This window comes from Lontra canadensis, unplaced genomic scaffold (assembly GCF_010015895.1).
Source record: "Lontra canadensis isolate GAN:19392208 unplaced genomic scaffold, GSC_riverotter_1.0 scaffold5, whole genome shotgun sequence".
Taxonomy (NCBI): domain Eukaryota; kingdom Metazoa; phylum Chordata; class Mammalia; order Carnivora; family Mustelidae; genus Lontra; species Lontra canadensis.
The window spans coordinates 8,425,870-8,446,535 of record NW_022630999.1 but is presented as its reverse complement, the minus strand read 5'-3'; the positions used below and the strand labels follow the sequence as shown (position 1 = coordinate 8,446,535).

General features: G+C 42.6%; 1 protein-coding gene across 6 annotated transcripts in view; it reads right to left on the bottom strand.

The window, feature by feature from the left end:
* Window positions 1–20,328, bottom strand: part of ZNF131 (zinc finger protein 131) — a 30,885-nt gene extending 10,557 nt beyond the window's left edge. Inside the window, exons 1-4 of one of the 6 annotated variants that reach the window (XM_032851409.1) lie at window positions 20,098–20,327; window positions 19,034–19,172; window positions 17,869–17,970; window positions 11,549–11,693 (exon numbers count right to left, since the gene is read on the bottom strand). In XM_032851409.1, the coding sequence (XP_032707300.1) occupies window positions 11,549–11,693; window positions 17,869–17,970; window positions 19,034–19,157 (371 nt within the window). In that variant the 5' untranslated portion in view covers window positions 19,158–19,172; window positions 20,098–20,327. Of the gene's footprint in view, window positions 1–11,548; window positions 11,694–17,868; window positions 17,971–19,033; window positions 19,173–19,394; window positions 19,616–19,654; window positions 19,817–20,097 lie in introns of those variants that run through there. The other 5 variants (XM_032851413.1, XM_032851412.1, XM_032851410.1 and 2 more) reach the window with 5 other exon arrangements.
* Window positions 20,329–20,666: the final 338 nt, after the last annotated feature.

The window sequence follows — 20,666 nt, the reverse complement described above, 5'->3', positions numbered from 1 at the left end:
AGTCTCATGTTCCTGCACATCTCCTGCACTGACAGCTGCTCTTTGGCACGCTCTTCAAGGCTGTCTGCAGGACAGCCAGCAATCTGGAAAGACAGAGCGTACGGCTCCCTCTGGGCAATGGTTGGGCAGGTTTGCTTGCAGCCCATCATCTAAGATGTGGGCTTCCTACGCTGGAGATGCTTCAGCTGTGATGTAAACCAAATAGACACACTGCATTCACCTGCGCCACTCTATGTCACCCCTCTGGGGGAGAAGGGAAAACTGGCACAAATATAAAACTCATGCTGCTTACTGTGCAAAAAGTAAAATCTTTCTGACTTAACAAATATCTTTTATCAGCATCCGTGAAACCATGAAGGATAACTTGTTGCCTTCAAATAGGGTAAAAATCTCAGATCCACCACACTTCTTGCCAGGTTTTGGCAACAAGGACAGGATGCCAAAAAAGACAAGGTTTTCTGGAGGACAAAGGATAAGGCCCCACAGAACAAGTAATGGGATGTGAGGAAGTCCACTGGAGCTGGCAGCAAAAATGCTGACCAAATTGTATGGTCAACTAGGCAATGCATGGTCTTCCACTTAACTGCCTACTGTAGGAGTTAAACTGTGTGTCCTTCAAAGATACGCTGAAGTCCTGACCCCTAACACCTGTGAATGTAACCTTATTTTGATATCAGTCTTTGAACCTGTAACTAAGTTAAGAAAATTGGTCATGAGAGTGAGGCCTACTCTAACACAGCTCTATCTTTATAAGAATAGGTACATTTGGACACAGGCACACACACAGGAGAGAGACAGAAGACAGCAATGTGAATGACGATGGAGGCAAAAATTGGAGTCATGCTGCCACAAGCCAAGGAACACCTGGGGCTGGCAGAAGGTAGGAGAGGCAAGGAAGGATCCTCCCCTAGAGGCTTCTGAGGCAGCAAGGCCCAGCTAACACTGTAATTTAGATTTCTAGCCTCCAGAACTGTGAGACAAGACATTTCTGGGTCCCAGTTTATGGTACTTTGTTATGGCAGCCTCAGAAAACTGAAACACCTATAATGAGGAAAAACTGGAAGTTGCAGGATTAGTAGCTAGCAGTAAGTTCAACGACAGCTGCTAGAATGGTTCCCTGGTGTTGCAAACTCTCCCGGGGTTGGGGGAGGACTTCCCTGCCAACCTGGTGGTCAGCCTTAAGTCTAACCCATCAAAACAACTAAGATTCATGGAGGGGGCAGGGGTAGAGACAGAAGGCCCTGCCCCATTACAGATAAGTTACCTAAACTAAGGGTGACAGGAGGGAAACTTGCAACTACTACTAACAGAAATGAGTCATTAGAACTTTGCCTAGTCCACGTGAAAGATGAGGGGGTGGGGGCCAGGGTGGCTCAGTTGGTTAAGCCTCTGCCTTCGGCTGAGATCATGATCCCAGGGTTCTGGGATTGAGCCCCACAACATGCTCTCTACCGCTCCCCTTGGTTGTGCTCTGTCAAATAATTAAAATTAAAAAAAAAAAAAGAAGAAGAAGAAGAAGAAGAAAGATGAGGCGGAAACATGATGCTCATCAAGAAGAATGGCAACACCCGGGCCATCACAGGGCTCAACCTCTCCTGCAGTGTTGGCCTGTCCACCTTAGATCCATGTGGAGAGGACTGTAAAAGGTCTCAGGGGTTTTTCCCGCAGTACTGTCCTGGCTGTCATAAGGGTGCTATGGTGCTCTTGGGGAGATTTCTTTGATACAAACTCCTGTGGTGAGGCACTGACTAGTAAATCTTCCTGCCAACTGGGTTTATAATGCTGATGAAGATGAGTCACTGGAGAATGAGGAAAGAATCCAAAACAATATAAATTCTTGTGATCAGGCCTCCTGAAAATCCCAACCTTAATGTTAAACTAGGTAAAAACATAAGAGTTGTTATCGTGACAAAAGGGCAGCAAATGTCCAGAATTAAGGTACACTCTTTTTTAAAAAGCCACCAGTGTGTAAGTCATCTGAGTCCGCCAAAAGGCAGGTAAATCTTATGGCCATGGGTCCCTGGGTGGCATACTGGGTTAAGCATCCACCTCTTGATTTCCACTCAGGTTATGATCTCAGAGTCCTGAGATGGAGCCCCATGCTGGGCTCCGCACTCAGAGGGGACTCTGCTCAAGATTCTCTCCCTTTCCCTCTGTCCTTCCCCCTTGCTCATGTGCTTATGTTCCTTCTCTCAAATAAATACATACATCGTAAAAAAATCTTATGGCCCCAATTTAAAAGCAATGTGGAAGGGCGCCTGGGTGGCTCAGTGGGTTAAAGCCTCTGCCTTTGGCTCAGGTCATGATCCCGGGGTCCTGGGATCAAGCCTCGCACCGGGCTCTCTGCTTGGCAGGGAGCCTGCTTCTTCCTCTCTCTGCCTGCTTCTCTGTCTACCTGTGATCTGTGTCTGTCAAATAAATAAAAATCTTTTTTAAAAAAATAAATAAAAATTAAAAAAAAAAATAAAATAAAAGCAATGTGGACAAGGCAGCTGAATCAAGGGATTCCCCAAAAGGAAATAGATGGCATCAGTAATAATGATCTTGCTGGCTGATAGAGGGCTTTTGATGGGCCGAAAACACTTGAAATTTGTTTAGTCAAGCCACACGCAGCTCTCATCTGCTTGAAATCAAAAGTAAATATGCCTTGCTCACTGGCATGGAGTCACTTTCTCTGTCTCTTCCTCTTCTCCATACCTTGACTTCATCTGCTTGTAGGAAGATAACTAGGGGTAGAGCCAAAGTCTCCCTGTCCCCAAGGGTATAGTGAAGACACCATATACCCAAGCCAAGGATGCAGAGGGAAACCCAGGAATGGGAGAGACTCAAACTTTCATGGCTCTGTTAGATTCAGGTGTCCAACTCACCATTCTACCATGGGGAAAGGAAGAACTTCCATTCAACCCATGGGGTTTGGGCAAGGTTCACAGCAGGAAAGGGAGGCTGTCTTAACCCTGCAGGTGGAAGCTGACAGTACATACTGTTGTTGCTAAATCTGAATGCACAGCAAGAACTGCTATGGCATTTACACTGCCCAATTCTGTAGGTATCAGAAATGGATCGTCCCAAATGGAAAGAGCCACAGGTAGAGAAGAGCTACTGTAAGAAACCCCCCGACAGATGGCACCAGCAGCTGGTCAGGTTTAGCACAAGTGTCTCTATCTTGTGATGTCTGAAGTTTACACTATACTGATGTCCTGCTGACTGGCAAGCTAGAAGTCTGTCTCAAGGGTCCTGACCACAATGTCAGCACACCTCCATGAGCAGGTGTTGATGAACCCTCAATAAAATTCAGAGGCCTGCTCATCAAGTCGAGTTTCGTGGGACTAAGTCCAGTAGATTCACAACACTCAATTCCTCCAGCAATAAAAGAAAAACTATGTTTTTTTACCTCCACTCTCTCCCTCCTGAAAATAAGGATTGTTATCTTACTGAAGTTTTCTGGGTATTAGAGACAGCAGGTACCTCTCCTGGGCATTCTACTTTCTTCTTTATATCAGCTAATCTGCAAATCAGGATCTTTTAAGTGGTGCTCCAACCAAAAGGTTGCTCTGGAAGTTACCCATCAAGCTGGCACAGTCTCCATTTTGGGGGCCCTACAACTCTTATCTCAATTTTGGGGGCCCTACAACTCTTAACAGCCTCTTTGAACTAAAACTCTTTGATATGGATTCTTTTGCAGATTAGAGCTTCTGGCAAAGGGAGCCAGACTCCACCCACAAGGTGTACCTTGGGTTTTGTACCTCCGGTTTTATACCTGCCACATCTACAAGGTACAATCCCTTTGAAAAGAAAAGGATTAGCTTGTTGTTGGGCTCTTGTTGAAACCCATTCAGGCTTCGAGGCTCTCCAGCCTGATACTGCCATTTGGGAATGCATCAACTAAGACTAAAACATACCCACCAAGTCTCACTTCTCAAACAGAAATAAGACACTCAAGGAGCACATGTGTGGCTCAGATGATTGAGGGTCCGACTCTTGGTTTTGGCACAAGTCAGGATCTCAGGGTCGAGGGATGGAGGGAGTAGGACTCCATGCTCAGTGGGAAGTCTCCTTAAGATTCTCTCTCCTCCCTCTGTCCCTCGCCACCACTTGCTCTAAAATAAATCAATCTTAAAAAAAAAAAAAAAAAGACACTCAAGAAAGCAGTTGACCTCTTGGCTTTACATGAAAAAAAAAAAAAAAAAAGGAAGTTCCCCCAACTCTGTTGCCCAAAGGAAGCCACTAAATTGATGAGGTCTTTTTTTTTTTTTTTTTTTAAAGATTTTATTTATTTATTTGACAGACAGAGATCACAAGTAGGCAGAGAGGCAGGCAGAGAGAGAGGAGGAAGCACGCTCCTTGCTGAGCGGAAAGCCTGATGCGGGGCTCGATCCCAGAACCCTGAGATCATGACCTGAGCCAAAGGCAGAGGCTTAACCCACTGAGCCATCCAGGTGCCTCTAATGAGGTCTTTGATTCACTGATGCTTTGGCTAAACTCAAGACTGAAGGTAATCCCTGGACGGCTGCAAATGCTCAGCTTTAGCACCAACTACACAAAAGTGGATGTGGTCACTGAGCTCAGAAGGCAGAACTCAAAAGCTTTCTTCACAGCCCTGGGAAACATTCTCCACAATGAACCATATTGTATTTTACTGACTCCTGGGCTGCTGCCAATGACCTAGAATTTTGGAAGAGCTGGAAATCTTGGCAGATTAAGACATCTATCCTCAGGACCACAATAGCAGTTGCTGATCAAACTATCTGCATCCCTGATTCAGATGCCCAAGGTAAGGGCCTGTTCTCTAATGATACTAATGGGAATGAGGTGCTGATCAAGACTGCATTGCCTAGACTTCCATCACTTACCCCCTAGACCCAGTATTATTCTGAACATGCTGACATAGCCACCATCAGAGAGAGCATAAAGTAAAGGACCCATGCTTCTGATAGAGAAGTTGCCACTGGATGCCAACTTGTGACACCCACCAAACGCTGGCCTATTTATCTTGTGAAGAAGGCTACATTGCCCAGGGCACTGTCTGACCGTTCTTGAAGACTGACTAGACTGGACCTCTGACCCCATCCCAGGGCTATCTGTACCGTCTCACCACTGAACCTTTTTAAGGTTATACTGCTGCTTTTCCAGACTGATCTGCTGGTTCTGGCCACACCACTGTGCCCTTGAAACTAATCTGTCGTGTGTTCAGCTGTCTGGATCATCTGCAGTCTGATCATTCTGTGCCTAAAGCTACTCAATAATTGGCTGACAGTCAAGGTCGTGATAAACCCTGCAAGCTCCCTACCATCCAGATCTAGATGATATAGAGCAGTACAAAAGCCTCCTTCAACACAGACTTCGGAAGATTTCTGACTCTACTTCCCTTATCTCCTCTTTGTCCAAAAATCTGAGTAAGGCAGTTTGGTCATCGAACTCAGCCATCCCCAAAAAGGGGGTGGCTCTTCTCAGCTGCTTCCTGGATAATGATCAAGACAAAATGGGTAGGAAGTTATAGAAACTGAATTGGAAATTTTGAATTCTGCCCTAACCATTCTTAGACACAATCCTTTTCTTTCCCTTGCAATGGCAATCCTGGCACAGCCTGGCTGGTGTTTCTTCCAGGTGATAGTCCAGTCAAAAGTGGTCTTAGCAATTATCATATTATCTCCCTGATATGAGGAAGCTGAGAAGCCATTTGGGGGCTTGGGGGGTAGGGAAGGAATAAATGAAACAAGATGGGATCAAGAGGGAGACAAACCATAAGAGACTCTTAATCTCACAAAAACTGAGGGTTGCCAGGGGAAGGGGGTAGGGAGAGGGTTGGGCTATGTACATTGGGGAAGGTATGTGGTATGAAGTGTAAACCTGGCGATTCACAGACCTGTACCCCTGGGGCCAATAATACATTACATAGTAATAAAAAAATTTTTTTTAATAAATAAAATAATTTTTTTAAAAAACTGGTCTTAGAAGATTCAAACTTGGGGCGCCTGGGTGGCTCAGTGGGTTAAAGCCTCTGCCTTCAGCTCAGGTCATGATCCCAGGGTCCTGGGATCAAGCCCCGCACTGGGCTCTCTGCTCAGTGGGGAGCCTGCTTCCCCCTCTCTCGCTCTGCCTGCCTCTCTGCCTACTTGTGATCTGTCAATTAAATAAATAAAATCTTAAAAAAAAAAAAAAGAAGATTCAAACTTAATTCCAATTCAGTCATCTGACTCTCTTCTTGAATTGACATCATCTTACATCCTAAAAATAATGACCACTTGGTTGAACATACTGCTTGCCAGGTACACTTAAGAGTGGCCCTTGTGGGTGCCTAGGTGGCTCAGCTGGTTGAGTATCCAACTCTTGGTTTTGGCTCAGGTCATGATATCAGGGTCCTGAGATCCAGTGCAGAGTCTGCTTATTCCCCTCCCTCCCCCTCAACACCACCCTTGGCTCATGCTCGCTTGCCTGCTCTCTCTCAAATAAATAAAATCTTAAAAAAAAAAAAAAAAGACAAGACTGGCCCTTTTGAGTCAAAATGGAAGAGATGATGGGTCTCTAAGTTTTATGAAAATGCCTTGTGTGCCTGACCATTCTGGATGAAACGTCTGGGTAAGAGGAGGGGATAACTGGAAAAGGGGTGAAGTTACAGCTACTAGAATGGGACACAGTGATTCTATGGAGGTGAAGGGAGAGCAACAACCCTGAAACCTGCAAGAGAAAATCTTAGACTCAAGAGGTATGAGGGAGGAAGGTATTAATGGTCTTTGTCCTTTAGAACTGCCCCTATGGCCTTCCTCTGTAGGAAAATGCACTGATGCACCTCTCCCCTACTGTTACAAGCAACTTTAAATCAACTGCTAGATCTACTCTCCCCTGCCCAACGACTCTGACCATGATTTGATGATCATTTCCCTTAACTATACCCAGAAGTCTTTTGGAAACAGCAGGGGATGGCCAAGTTCCTACATGTTCCATATTGCCCCACTGCTATTCCCAAAGCTGACGTTCAGTTCATGAGGTAGATAGTTACCACTCAAGTGGCATTCACGTGCATAAGACAAAGAATGGTTTGAACTGACTGCCTTCAGACAATCCCTCCAAAAAAACAATGACCGGGTTCAATCCAGGAAAGGGGGAAGCCACATTTGAGGCTTCTGCCCCAGGAATGATGATGGTCCTATTCTGGGGCACAAACCATTGTAAACAACACTTTCTTTCCAACTCACCTATATGCCCTAGGGAACATATTTTGTATTAGAGCCAGGTACTAACTTCCCTCCCCAAAAGTATGATGACTTATGCTTCAGGGGTGGACAGAAGAGATCATCTAGTTTTTAAGGAAACACCACTAACAGATCAGTTCAGTTCTCAGATGACAGAAGTGACGATCTCTCCAAAAACAAGGTAACTTTTGGGTACTTGGGGAGTTTCCTGGAAGAATAACTGACTTGTTATTTACGTGTGATCCTTGGGTAGTTTTCCCTACAATGGGAATCATCCAATTAAAAAGGTGACACAAAATTTGTGTCTGACTTAAGCCTATGTGATCAATGACACCACTTGGGCCCTGGAAGTCATTTCTGTAAGCCTCAAATCACTGGTTAGGGTTATTATGGATGATAGACACCCTAGACTTCCTCCCAGTAGGCCAATGCAGAGACTGTGCAAGTGCGAAAAGATCTTGCTATACTTGGATTCATGCTTACTGCTAAGTGGAAAAGTCAACACAAAGACTAAAGATAAAAGCTACCTGGCTTTCTAAGTTGGTTGAGTCCAGGACCTCAAGGGAGTGGATGGTTAGCTCAGCGCTGCAGGGTGACCACATCCTGTTGCTTCAAGTTCGTTGACAGCTGCCTTAATTAAATCCAGTGTGGAAAAAAAAAAACTGAATGGATTAGGACCAGTCCCTATTGACCAGATTAATCAGAGGGGTCACAGAGTAGTATACTCCTGGAAAAATTTACCAGAAGCTAAAATAATGTAGAAACAAGGATATTGTTGGAAGATAACTCTCCATGGATCCCTCTTGTTTCTGCAAGTCTTGTAAACAAAGATACCTTTTGTTCTGGATCTTTTCAAGGTTGTATTCACAGCAAATAGCCTTAGAAGAGAATGCTCAATCTTCTCAAGTGGAGGAGTTTCAATTATTGCCCAGTATAATGAAGATAATGGCCCCTCTAGGCAGGTTTGCTTGCACCTCATTATAAAAAAACTTCGGTTTCCTAAAGCCAGGTATTCCTCAAATGTGATGTAAACCACTATGAATACAAACGGCACACACCTAGGCGACTGCTGTCACCCCTAAGGGATTTGGGGAGGGCGCTGAGAAGGGCAAGAAAAACTGGTATAAGCATGGAGTTCATGCTGCTCCTTATGCTGTAAGAGAAATAAAGGTCCTTCTCTCTGGCTCAGGAGTCTCATGTCTTCTGCCAGCATCCAAAAAAACTGGCAGGCCAATTTATAGCTTGTGAATAGGGTAAAATCTCAGACCCTTCACAGTTCTTGACAATAACCCAATTTAAAAATGGGCAAAAGATCTGAACAGACATCTTGCCAAAGAAGATAAGCATATGACAAAAAAACACATGAAATAATTCTCATCATTAGTTGTAAGGGAAATGCAAATTAAAACCACTATTTACCTACTAGCACAGTAAAATGAAAAGGCCTGATCATACCAAGAATTAGCAAGCTGTGGAGCAACGGGAGCTCTCAAATACTGCGAGTTGGAATGTAAAATGGCACAACAATTTGGAAAAGAGTTTAGCAGTTGCTTAAAAAAATTTAAATATACCTACTATACAACCCAGCTATTCCACTCCTAGATACTTACTGAGAAATGAAAGAATAGCCACTTTATTTGTAATAGGTGGAAACACCATCAACAGGTGGTACAGCCATACAATCGAATACCACTTGGTAATAAAAGAGAACAAAATACTAATATCCACAACACTGACAAACCTCTAAAACATAACGCTAAGTGAAAAAAGTCCAACACAAAAACTGCACTCCATTTATATGATATTCTAAATAAAATACAAGTACAGTGATAAAGATCAAATCAGTGGATAACTGAGGCTGGGGATGAGGGCTGACTAAAGAGTCATGAGAAAACCTGGGATGATGGCAATGTTCCCATGTCTTGATTATGGTAGGGATTACAGCACTGTATACAACTGCCAAAATTCAAACGCGGTATTAATATGGTGAACTGTTTTACATGTAAATTGCACCAACAGGCTGGAGAGGAAAAATCTATAAGGCAACTGTTGCTTCCTAACAAATTATCAAGAACTCTGTCCTACACAGCTTCAAACAAACAATAATGCAACTCCAGCAAAGCAAAATAAGGTCCTCATACTTTCCTCAGTGTCATTTAAAAACATGACACTATATTCCAAAAATACTTGCATACTGCGAATGTGAGCAGAGCACCTAATTCACCTTTTGAATTTGCAAAACATTATAATCTCAATACAGAGTTGCCTTAATCAGTCAATTTAACCACAACTAAATTAATTTTTATTTCTAAATTGCATTATTATAAACTGCCAATACATAAAGCTACTGTCTTCCTGTTTGTAAAGAACTCTTCAGAGTATACTGCATGCCGAACTGGTTCAAGAAACAACTCAACATGTAACTGTATTTATATTGAAAGCATTCACTTATGGTTTTAATTACTGTAAGGATCCCACTCTTATGATAATAAATCTTCTGAAAGGTTCTAAATAGGCAGGCCTGGGAAAACAGCTGTGCCCAGCTGTTCTTACCTTCATCTCCCAATGACTATACACATGAATTCAATTCCTAACCCTCCCAAATCCAACCTAGGGTATTGTCAGAATATCTTCCACTGTTCTGCTGTCAAGGACTTTCCCCACAGTGAGATACTACTCACTACTTTGAGCAAAGGGACCACACAGATAGAACATTTTTCCAAAAGGTTCTCATCCAGAATTTAACCACAAATCTGATGTTGCCCCATCCATACTGTATTCCCTTTACTTGCATTTTGAAAAAGTATGGCATCATCAGATATATATCCTCAACACACCTCAATTTTGTTGTGCATGTCTCAGCTATCCCTACAGGAGAGTGCTGATCCGGTTTTAATCAGCATGCACCCATCCATCCATTCACAAATGTGTACCACACACCTACTATGTGCCAAGCACTAGGCATCAGAGAATACATACACACCAAGCTCTTGGATTAATCTTGAATTCTGTCATCAAACTAATTAAAATGGAAAAATGGTACTTATGGATGATTACAGTTCAATTATTTCTTAGAATTACTCTAAATTACATCTTTTGACTGAACCACACCAGTGAGTTGGACTAAATCATGTTGCCCCGTTTCTAACTGAGTTCACCAAACTGCACTTTAGTGTTATGCCAATGACTATACTAAGGTCATAAGAAACAGAGCCAGGAGATATAAAATTGTAAGACCAGTTCAATTTGGAATACTATATGCCAGATACCATGCTAAGTACTTTAGATGCATTAATTCATTTAACCCTCACAAATAATCCTATGGTAGAAAGGACCATTATCCCCATTTGACAGATGAGGAAGTGAAGTTGCTGACAGGTCGAGTAACTTCATAAAGGTCACACAGTGGTAGAGCTAGGATACCACCCAGGTTACCAGACTCGAGAACTCTTGTTCTTAGTCACTATATTACGGTGCCAATATTCATTATGTAAGATATTGGAAGTCTTTATTCGTTATATCATTTAATGTATCACTTAATACATAATCTCTATGAGAAATTTTCTGTCTTAATACCAGGAATTGCTTCTAAGCAACTGGTTTGCTCTCATAACCATGCATAATGTAACTTAGGATTTTTCTTTCCTTTCTCTTTGCACTAGGTGCTTTAGAGTTCAGAGCAAGATTTAGCCCATCTAGCAAGTATACAGACTTAAACGGCAGGTGTACTGGCTACCATATTTCTAACTTCACAGATTATCGCCCCCATCTCGTCTATTAATCTTCATCTATTTCCTCACTTATTTTTTTTTAAGATTTTTTTTTTTTTTTAATTTGACAGACAGAGATCACAAGTAGGCAGAGAGGCAGGCAGAGAGGAAGGGAAGCAGGCTCCCTGCTCAGCAGAGAGCCCGATGCGGGGCTCGATCCTAGGACCCTGAGATCATGACCTGAGCCGAAGGCAGAGGCTTAACCCACTGAGCCACCCAGGCGCCCCTCCTCACTTATTTTTAAACAGTATTAGGTTAATCTTGGTAAACCAAACCCTTTTTAGAGTAAGGCTTCACGCAATTAATAACTCAAATCCAACGAAACAGTTTACAGGGACCCAGATAACTCCTTAAATGCTGCCTAGTCCTCCTCACTAGACACAAAACATGCTACTTTAGTTAACCTTAGCAGTTTTTACATAAGGACGAGAAATCAAGTGTGAGAGAAAGAGCAATCAGTATCCAGAATTTTACAGATCCTTAAATAGTCTTAATTTTAAAACGTCAGTTGTTTATGGCATATAATAAAATCTTGACTAATAAGGTGTACACGACTGAGTATAACTGTGTCACTAAGAAAGTAATTACCTGACTTCAAGGGCTTTGATAGCTTCTAGCATTTGTAGGAACTCTGCTGCTTTCCATACATCATTGGCTTCTTCTTCTCCTTGTATCATTAATTTTGCTGTATATGTGAACTCAATTAAATGACGGAAGGCCATTTTACTAACACCTGTAGAAAAAGAGATGTCCATTAGCATGTACTCACATCGATTCAAATGTTCTAACGTTAGTAAAGAAAAAAAAGCACAGTGTTCAAAACCAAATTAGTATCTGAATTTTGGAAAATTATTTCCTGGTGGAATTTTCATTAATGGTACAGTAAGACTGTACCAAGTTCCAGCAATAACTACCAAAGTGCTTTAAGATCTTTCCCAAAGATTTCTAAGGCCCTTATGACCTACCTACCTACTCAAACACATGAATGGGCTATTACAGGACAGATATGGTACTTTACTGCAAGGATCTCTCCATCAACTTAGCTCCGAATCTTCAAGGGCTTTCCACAGTTCAGCAAATAAAGTTCCATACCACTTTGGCTTTATTTCAAGGTACTTCACATTATTTCTCTATTTACCACTATCTTTCCTTCCAAATTTTAAACTCTATAAATCCCATACTATATACTGATCTTCAAATCCTTCACTTCTAAAACTTCCTTGTCTTTATTAACACTTACCCTCCTTTCTGAATGCTTAATCACTTTATCTTTGTACAAATCCTACCACCCTTGAAGGCTCAATTCTAATGCCACATACTAAATGAAACTTTAATGGTCTACCCTTCCCCCCACCCTCCAGGTGAACTCTGTACTTGTCTGACAATTACAACTCATGAGCATCTCTTGACTCTAAGCGAGAGGGAAATGATTTTTGTCTCTGTACACTCACCTCACAATATCTAACACGATGCTCCCTAAAATGCAGACACACAAAGTAGGAATGAAGAAGAGCTAAAGTCACTTTTAAAATTAAGCTTCCATAATTCCAACTTTTCTTTACAAGTTTTAGGTTTAAATGTTGGCCCAAAAGATACTCTATTTCTTTGTGCTCTTCAATGCTATATATTATTATTTCAATCTGCTAATGCAGGGTTACAAAAATCTACTGAAACAAAGAGAAAACTAGTTTATTTTTAAAAGACTTTTAAATAATCTCTGCACCCAACTTGGCGTTTGAACCTACAACCCTGATATCAAGAGTCACATGCTGCACCATCTGAGCCAGACAGGTGTTCCAAAAGAAACCTACTTTTAACACAGAATTTTCACACTAAAAAATGCCCATGTCCAAACTGCATACAATATACACAACTACAAATATAAAAATACTTTTATGTTCTTCCTATGTACTTTATATACCTAAATAAGCAAACTAAAATAACTAGATTCTTTGAAGGTTACTTTTGAGTCTCCTAAATCTTTTTTTCCTGGTTATTCTTTTGACCCTGTTATTCTTTATTATAGGAGAGTAACTAAATTTTTTTAAGGAGTTTTAACCAAATATTTAAAAGTGCAACAAAAGTCCGTTCTAAAAACGTGTAAATTTTTCTTGAAGTGGAATGAGATTTTGATTTTTAATCAAACACACACACACAACACTACAAATACCAAGCACAACTCCAAACACCTCACAATTACTAACTCAATCCTCACAACAATCCTATAGAGAACTTTATTGTAACCTCCATTTTACAGATAGAAAAACTGAGGCACAGAAATTAATAACTGTGACTTTGGCAAGTTACTTGAGTGATGAAAACTAGAATCAACCCCAGATGGCCCGACTCCTAAGTTCAAAATAAAGATATATACATTTAAAAAAAAAAAGATTTTTACATAAGATGACAGCAGGAAACATTCAGGCTTAGAAGAGTTTGAATACCTATGACTTCATTCACTGCAGGCTCATAATCTCTCTCTCTTTTAAGATTTTATTTATTTGACAGACAGAGATCACAAGTAGGCAGAAAGGCAGGCAGAGAGGAAGGGAAGAAGAGAGCCTGACGTGGGGCTTGATCCCAGGACCCTGGGATCATGACCTGAGCTGAAGGCAGAGGTTTCAACCCAGAGCCACCGAGGCACCCCAGGCTCATAATCTCTTACTCGTAATTCCAAAATCCCCCAAATCTCTTAAGACCGAAGTTTTCCCATAAATTTGGAAGGAAATTTTGATTTGAACTGACATGGGGCTATTTATAGTCTTTATCCCACTTAGAGTAAATATTAATATGCTACTCTTCCAAAATACTATTTGGTTATAGGATGTCACCCTAGACCCCACTGGGAGTATCACATTACACAGACTGCATTATCTTTAGAAAATTTGTAATTTCAAGAAACATCTGGCCTCCAAGGATTTGAATAAGGAACTGTAGACTTAATTCCCAATTTTGGTTAATCAGAATCATTGTAGACTTAATAAAAGGATGGGTCTCTGATCTCCAGAATCAAAAGTGGGACAGGCAATTTTTTTTTTTTTTTAAATAAGCATCTTAGGTGCTTGAGTTGCCAGTCCAGCATTAGTTCTAGGAATAAATCATTGATCTGATCAGCTAACATGAACTAAACTGGTAACACCTGCCCAGGTAAGTGACATGGTGACAGATGCAATTGTGAAGAACTATTCCCCATCAGGACTAGTCTGGTAACTTTCAAATCCCAGCCCACTTACTAATTAATCCCTTGCTCCTTTTATAACAGAAGTGTACATGAGAACACAATTTTTCTGAGTATCTAAAGAAAGTGTTAATATGAACACCTTAACCTGAATCTTCCTTTTTTCACTTAGGATGAAGCAAAAAAGTGTAGCATTCTAGATCTATAGAGTGAGGTCATTATTCATATTTTAGAGATGGGGGTTCCAATTCTAGCTAAGAGGAAGAAAACACACTCATCCACTCCCCACACTCCATCTTGTCTACCGCTTACAATCATAAGTCCAGGGAAGAATACATAAAGCAAATGTATTCTGAATACATTTGATAAGGATTCTGAAAGACAAACAAAAAAGCAGGGTGGGGAGAGAAATCAAAACTCAAAGAACAGCAGTGAGTTTCCTAGGATTTTATTTTTCCTCCCACATATCCCAACTTGACTTGAAGACAGCCCAAATCCTACTCCTAGGTAGCAGGAAGAGACAAAAAAGCTGCAGAAGAAACTCTTTCTGGCTAGAGAACCAGAAAAGGGAATGGAGAGTATAAGCAGGTCCGGAAATACTTGGTTTTTATTCCTCTCAGTCCTGCCTCAAAGCAAGTTCCGGTTCTGATGCTGCACACTGGTGGCTGGTGGCCACCAAGCAGGTACTAATCCTTAGAGAAAGTTTTTCTTTCTGACAGAGCTAGGAAACATACTATGATCTGAAGAGCATGGAGAGAAATCTTAATTTTTTTCCTCTCACCGCTTTGTCTTAGGAAACAGATCCCACTGTGGGAAGCATATGACAGCACACGGAAGCTAAAACCCCAGTTTTCTAGCCAGACAATCAGGAAAAGTTACTCCTTGGAGGTAAAGTGCAGAAGAAGTCAGAAGAAGGAACTAGAGAAAGGTCCTCTGTGAATAAGTTCTGCTCTAGCCACTGAGCTACTCGTGTAGAACTGAGCTGAGGCAGTACACAGCACAGGGTCTGAGTACTGCACTATTATGCTGACTACCACCCAGATGCTGAGCACACCTGGGACCTGAACACAACAAAAGTTTTGAAAACAAAATTGAATTACATCCACAGTCCACATAAGGCAGTCTGAACCTAAAGCAGGTTGACTGCCTGCTAGAAACAAAGCAAACCCAAATCAAAACAAAATAAAATGTATTCTTCAGAGAATTTTAACAGCAGAGTATCATAAAATTCAAAATGTCATGACATAATGCAAAATTACTTGATGTACCCTATACATTAAAATATATATATATTTATATATGTGACATAATGCAAAATTACTTGATGTATCCTATATATTAAAATCTATATATATTTTAGCCAACATGTCCAAGCTTATACAAATGACAACAGTAAAGGAAAATTGGGTTTTCGAATTACATGGCCAGGCTTTTTCTATAGCCAGGTGACCTAGACAGGTTGTACAGTGATCCCAAAGTTAATGGCTTAAGAAAAAACTGAGCCAAATTGATTTTTTTAAACCTGAAGTAACAAAAACAGAAATGTTCTTACATTCTGTTTTCTCATTTGTCCATAAAGCTTCTAAGTGATATACTATAATGAAGACAGTAGGTCAGAGGAGCTAAAAGGCACAAGAAACAATCTCAAGGTGATCAGTCTCTAGAAGAGAAGATCCTAGTTCTCCAGATATATTCTTTGCTCCAAAAGCAATGCATATTCTAGCCTGGGCCACTTGTTGTTGTTGTTTTTTTAATCTTTTTTTTAATTTATTTTTTTAATAAACAGATAATGTATTATTAGCCCCAGGGGTACAGGTCTGTGAATCTCCAGGTTTACTTCATAGCACTGACTTCATAGCACTCAACATAGCACATACCCTCCCCAATGTCCATAATCCCACCACCCTCTGCCTCCCCACCAAGGGCCAATGATTTTTTGACTGTTTAAGATTCTGCCTAAAAAGCAGAAGTCATGGGGACCTGGATAGCTCAGACGGTTGGGCATCTGCCTTAGGCTCTGGTCATGATCCCAAGTCATGGGATCAAGCCCTACATCGGGTTCCCTGCTCCATGGAATCTCCTGCTTCTCCCTCTGCCACTCCCCCTATTTGTGCTCTCCCTGTTAAATAAATAAATAAAAAATCTTAAAAAAAAAACAAAAACAAAAAACTTAAGTCAACTCCTTTTTAAAATTGTTCCTCTCTCTAAGGTAGACCAGATTATTCATTCTCTCTCCTCAGCTACATTACTCCACAATAAAAGTCTCTGCAACACTTTTGGTATTCCTTTCTATACCTATTGGTCACCTGTGATTAAATCTGCAAATTCTTTAAGGGCTATCTTATTCATCAGTTCTTCACTTCCTGATTCTACTACAGTGCACAACACCTAACAGGTATTCAATCTGACAAACAGACCCAATTTATAAAGCTTTGACAATGCATCAAACACTACGCTCAGCACTCTGCATATGTTATTTCAATTAATCATTACAAGCCTATAAAGTAGTAAGGCCTCTTCAGATGAGGAGGAAAATATGCAACTGAAATAAAATAACTTGCATGGCATCACATAGTACCTCAGGTAAATGAATGGATGAAATCTTGCCCTGTAATAGAAACCAATAGTGTACAGGCAGCTAGATTCTCACTTTAGTAAGCTTTGTGGATTTCCATTATGCCTGTGGCTCTGTCCATCACAGATAATGAAAAGATTATCTATGGATGTATCAGCCAGAATGTTAGATAAACTGAAATGTACCCAAAAGAGGAACGTGCTTAACTTTTTCATTTTCTTTACTCCCCAGGGCACCAAATTTCCCCAAGGGAAGAGCGTTTCCAGGCAACTCATTCATAACAAAGAATATATACACTGTCAAAAAGATACAAATCCAAGAACACTGAAAGAACTAAAATTCTGTATTTATGTAGGCAAGCTTATTTATTTCCTACAGTTCTGAACAACAGGGAGGGATAGCTAATGTAGCAGTATAAGCCAAAAGCATAGTAATTAATAGCGTCAAGTGAATCCCTTGCTAGCTGGACAATGCTGAGCAACTAACAATTTACAGCCTGTTCCCTGATGTGTAAATTGGAAATAATACCACTTATTTCAAAGGATTGCGGCAAATCTCAGAAAAGGCACACAGGCGCAAAGCACTATAGCTGGCACTTAGGGAAGCTATTATTATAAAAAATCAAGCAAGTACCAAAATCATTTTCTACTTTAAGGCCATATCTACTGAATGATTCCTTCCATCCCTGACTCTAACCACTAGAACTTCTGAATGAGACTTCAGTTCATCTTTCCTAGCCTTTTCCATATTATGGCAGCCCATTTCATTTTGTGCGTGTCATATGTACCTTTGCTAATTAAGAACCTTCTACATAACCTGCAGTATCCCCACCAGTCTGAAACTTTGGCCCACTGAACAAAGATGGGATTCACTTTTAATACAAATTTTCCAAAGAGAGGGACCACTGGTTTTAGAAGTGGAAAAGACTCCTTTAAGAGACCAACATCTACCATCTAATTTAAGAGTTTTCCTGACAGATCATTTTACCAAGAACTTTACTGAAACTAAGAATTCTCAAGTGTCAAAAGAACAATTTATCCAGTCACCTAATAGGAACCATTGATGCCTATTTCCCATGGTATCCTGCTAAATTTACTAACACTTCTTCAACAATTATAATGTTTGCTAAGTATTGTATTTAAAATAAGCATTTACCTTCTATCTCCACCAAAGGTTCCTGAGTAAACTCCTGAAAGAATTTGTAGAAGAACTTACTGCAAGCAGCCAAAACAGCCTTGTGGGCCTTAAAATGGTGTCCTAGATTAAAAAGAAAAAAAAAAAAAAAGAAAAAAGAAAAAGAAAAAAAAAGAGAATCACATATATTCAAAAATCAAAAGTAAAACCAAAAAACAAAGTAGGAAATTATATAAAGCAGACCTTTCTCCATACTATAATCATAATACTATATAAATTACCGAACTAAAGTCAGAATGTTCTTAGTAGCTATCTCGACAAACTTCAATTTTAATTAGACACAAAGCCAGATCTTTACCTCAAAGACTTTATTAGGTCAGTTTTATAAAACCCAGTTTACAAAACAAAAAGAGGTACGGTACGGAGCTTCTTACCACTTAAAAGAGTCCAAAGTAAATCCTATTCACATAAAACTCCTAATTATAAACACAACCCAAAATGTTACATACATCACTTGGAAAGAGAGAAGAAAAAGCCATAGAATAAGCATAAAGCTGGATGTATTTGCTCTGGAAAACATGTTAATAATGCCTAATATTTGGAAGCGGTAGACCTACAATACAGCAGATCTATAAAGAATAGCCTGCCTTGAGATGCCTATTTTCACTAAATAGAAAAGATACCCAAGCTGCGTTTGCCTCCATTATAAGGACAACTCCTAATACTGGTAAAGACCCCATTTGATTTGAGGTTTCCCAAAGAGGGTACCAGTGCTGCAAAGGAATCTCACATTCTCCCTCCAAAACCATCTGGGAAACTAGAAAGAATCAACACTTCCCAGATGATTGCTGTGAAAGTCTCCTCAAAGCAGCTTATGTATGGAAGGCTATAAACCAAAAATTTAGAGATATTCTCCCTATCTCCAACACCATCATCTTGCACTCAAGGGTGCAATGGGAAAACGTACAAAGGCGGCAAAGAAGCTAAGATTATGTTGAAAGCATGACCAGCCAACTAGCCTTCTGCAACATGGTCTACAGTGAGTGGGCACTGACAAGTCCCTGCCAGGTCCCAGCGCACACTCAATAGGCACAGGCCAGACAAGGGGGGTATAAAAGGCGGGTGGGGGAAGGGGAGATAAGAACGGAAGCCACAAATTCGCTGCTCTGCCCACCACTCTACCTACCGTCGACAATCAGGGTGATGTCAGTAAACCGATCCTGCTCTCGCTGTTCATTCAATCGGTCCAGGATCATTTTATGATGTTCCGGGAACTCCTGAAGGCATTCCATCGTCTCTTCGGCCTCCATGGCCGTCGGGTTGCTCTACAAAAGAGGAGCATGATAATGTACACCCATGAGCTCAGGCTGAGGCACAAAACCCCTAAAGCCTAAAACAACAAAAAACAAAACCCCAGCTACGTGAAAAGAAAGGGGGGGGGGAGGGGGAGGCAAGAAGAGAGGAAGGCGAGGGAAGAAAGAAAGGCGAGCCGGGTGGCCGCCGCGCGTTGGGGGCCGGAGCCGCGGCCGCGGGACTCCGAGCCTGACCTAATTGGAGTCGGGAGACGCGAGCTGAAGCGGGGTGGGCAGAGCGCCGGAGGCTCCGGGCGCCGGGGCGCGCAAGTCCGGCAGAGGAAGGGACCCGACAGCCGTGGCGGCCCCCTAACGGCCCGCCAAGCCCTTCTGCCCGGCCCTGGCTCCCGCCGCCCAGAGACCCGGTCCGGCCCACGGCCCACAACGACTCCCGGGTCGCCTCTCCCTCCCCCGCCCTCCCTCTTCTCCCCCGCCCCGACCCGGCCGGCACTCACTCAGGGAAGGAGGAGCGGCCCGGGTCTGCGCGTCACTTACGTCGACGTGCTGCGTCACGCGCTGGGCTCCGGCTGACGCGGACGCCGACCAAGCGTCGACCACTGAGGAAACGGGCCCCACCCCCACCCGCCCGACTAGTAGCGGGCGGAGTCAACCGGGGGTTTCGACGCTGGCCGAGGGTGAGGCCGCGGCCGCTAACGCTAGAAGGAGGAAGTCAGGTCAAGGGGGGGGAGGGGGCTGGGTCAGCTCTGAGCCCGGCTGTACCCGGGGCGGGGTTCCTAAACCACCGCCTTTCCACCTCCCCACCGCGGGCCCCCAGGTGTGAGCGCTTCCGACCCCGACTTCGGAATAAGCTCGCTACTCGTTCCCGGTGCGCTTTTATTCCGCGACTCCTCCAGCCCCGCCCCCCTTTCCTCCCAAGCTTTAGGTTGGCCAGCCTTACCTAGCTCGTGATCCTCCCTTTCTCCTCTCCGGCCGTCAGAGCTTCTCCTTCCTCGCTCTCCCCTCTCGGGGCGAAACTCAGCCCACACTGTTCCCTAGCTCTGAACGGCGCCTCGCCCTCCATTTCCTCGCGAGTGCCCGGACACTGCCTCCGCTGGGTCTGGCCGGCGCACGTGCGCTCGCTCCGAGACCCGGACGGCCGCGCCGCGGCGGCCTCGGGCGCGAGCACGTTCCGGCCGCCTGGGACCTTCCTCCCGGGTGCCCGCCCTCTCCACGCTCCGCAGGCAGCACGTGTTTGCTGGGCTCAGGACCTGGATCTGCTTGGATTATTTACGCCTGATGGTAGTACTCCAGCTCTCCACTCCCAAGCCCCCGCGCTTAAAGAGGCCGGGGCCTTAAGATCAGCCTCGCTTGGCTGGGTCAGTCACTCGTTCACCTGAAAACAAAAAATGCTCTTGGAGGAGAACGGGTCCAGAGGTGACTTTCTTCTCTCAGAAGAAAATAGAGTGGGGAATTAGGGGAAGACTCAAATAGCTAGCTCTATGCAGGAGTGAGTGTAATTATTTCAAC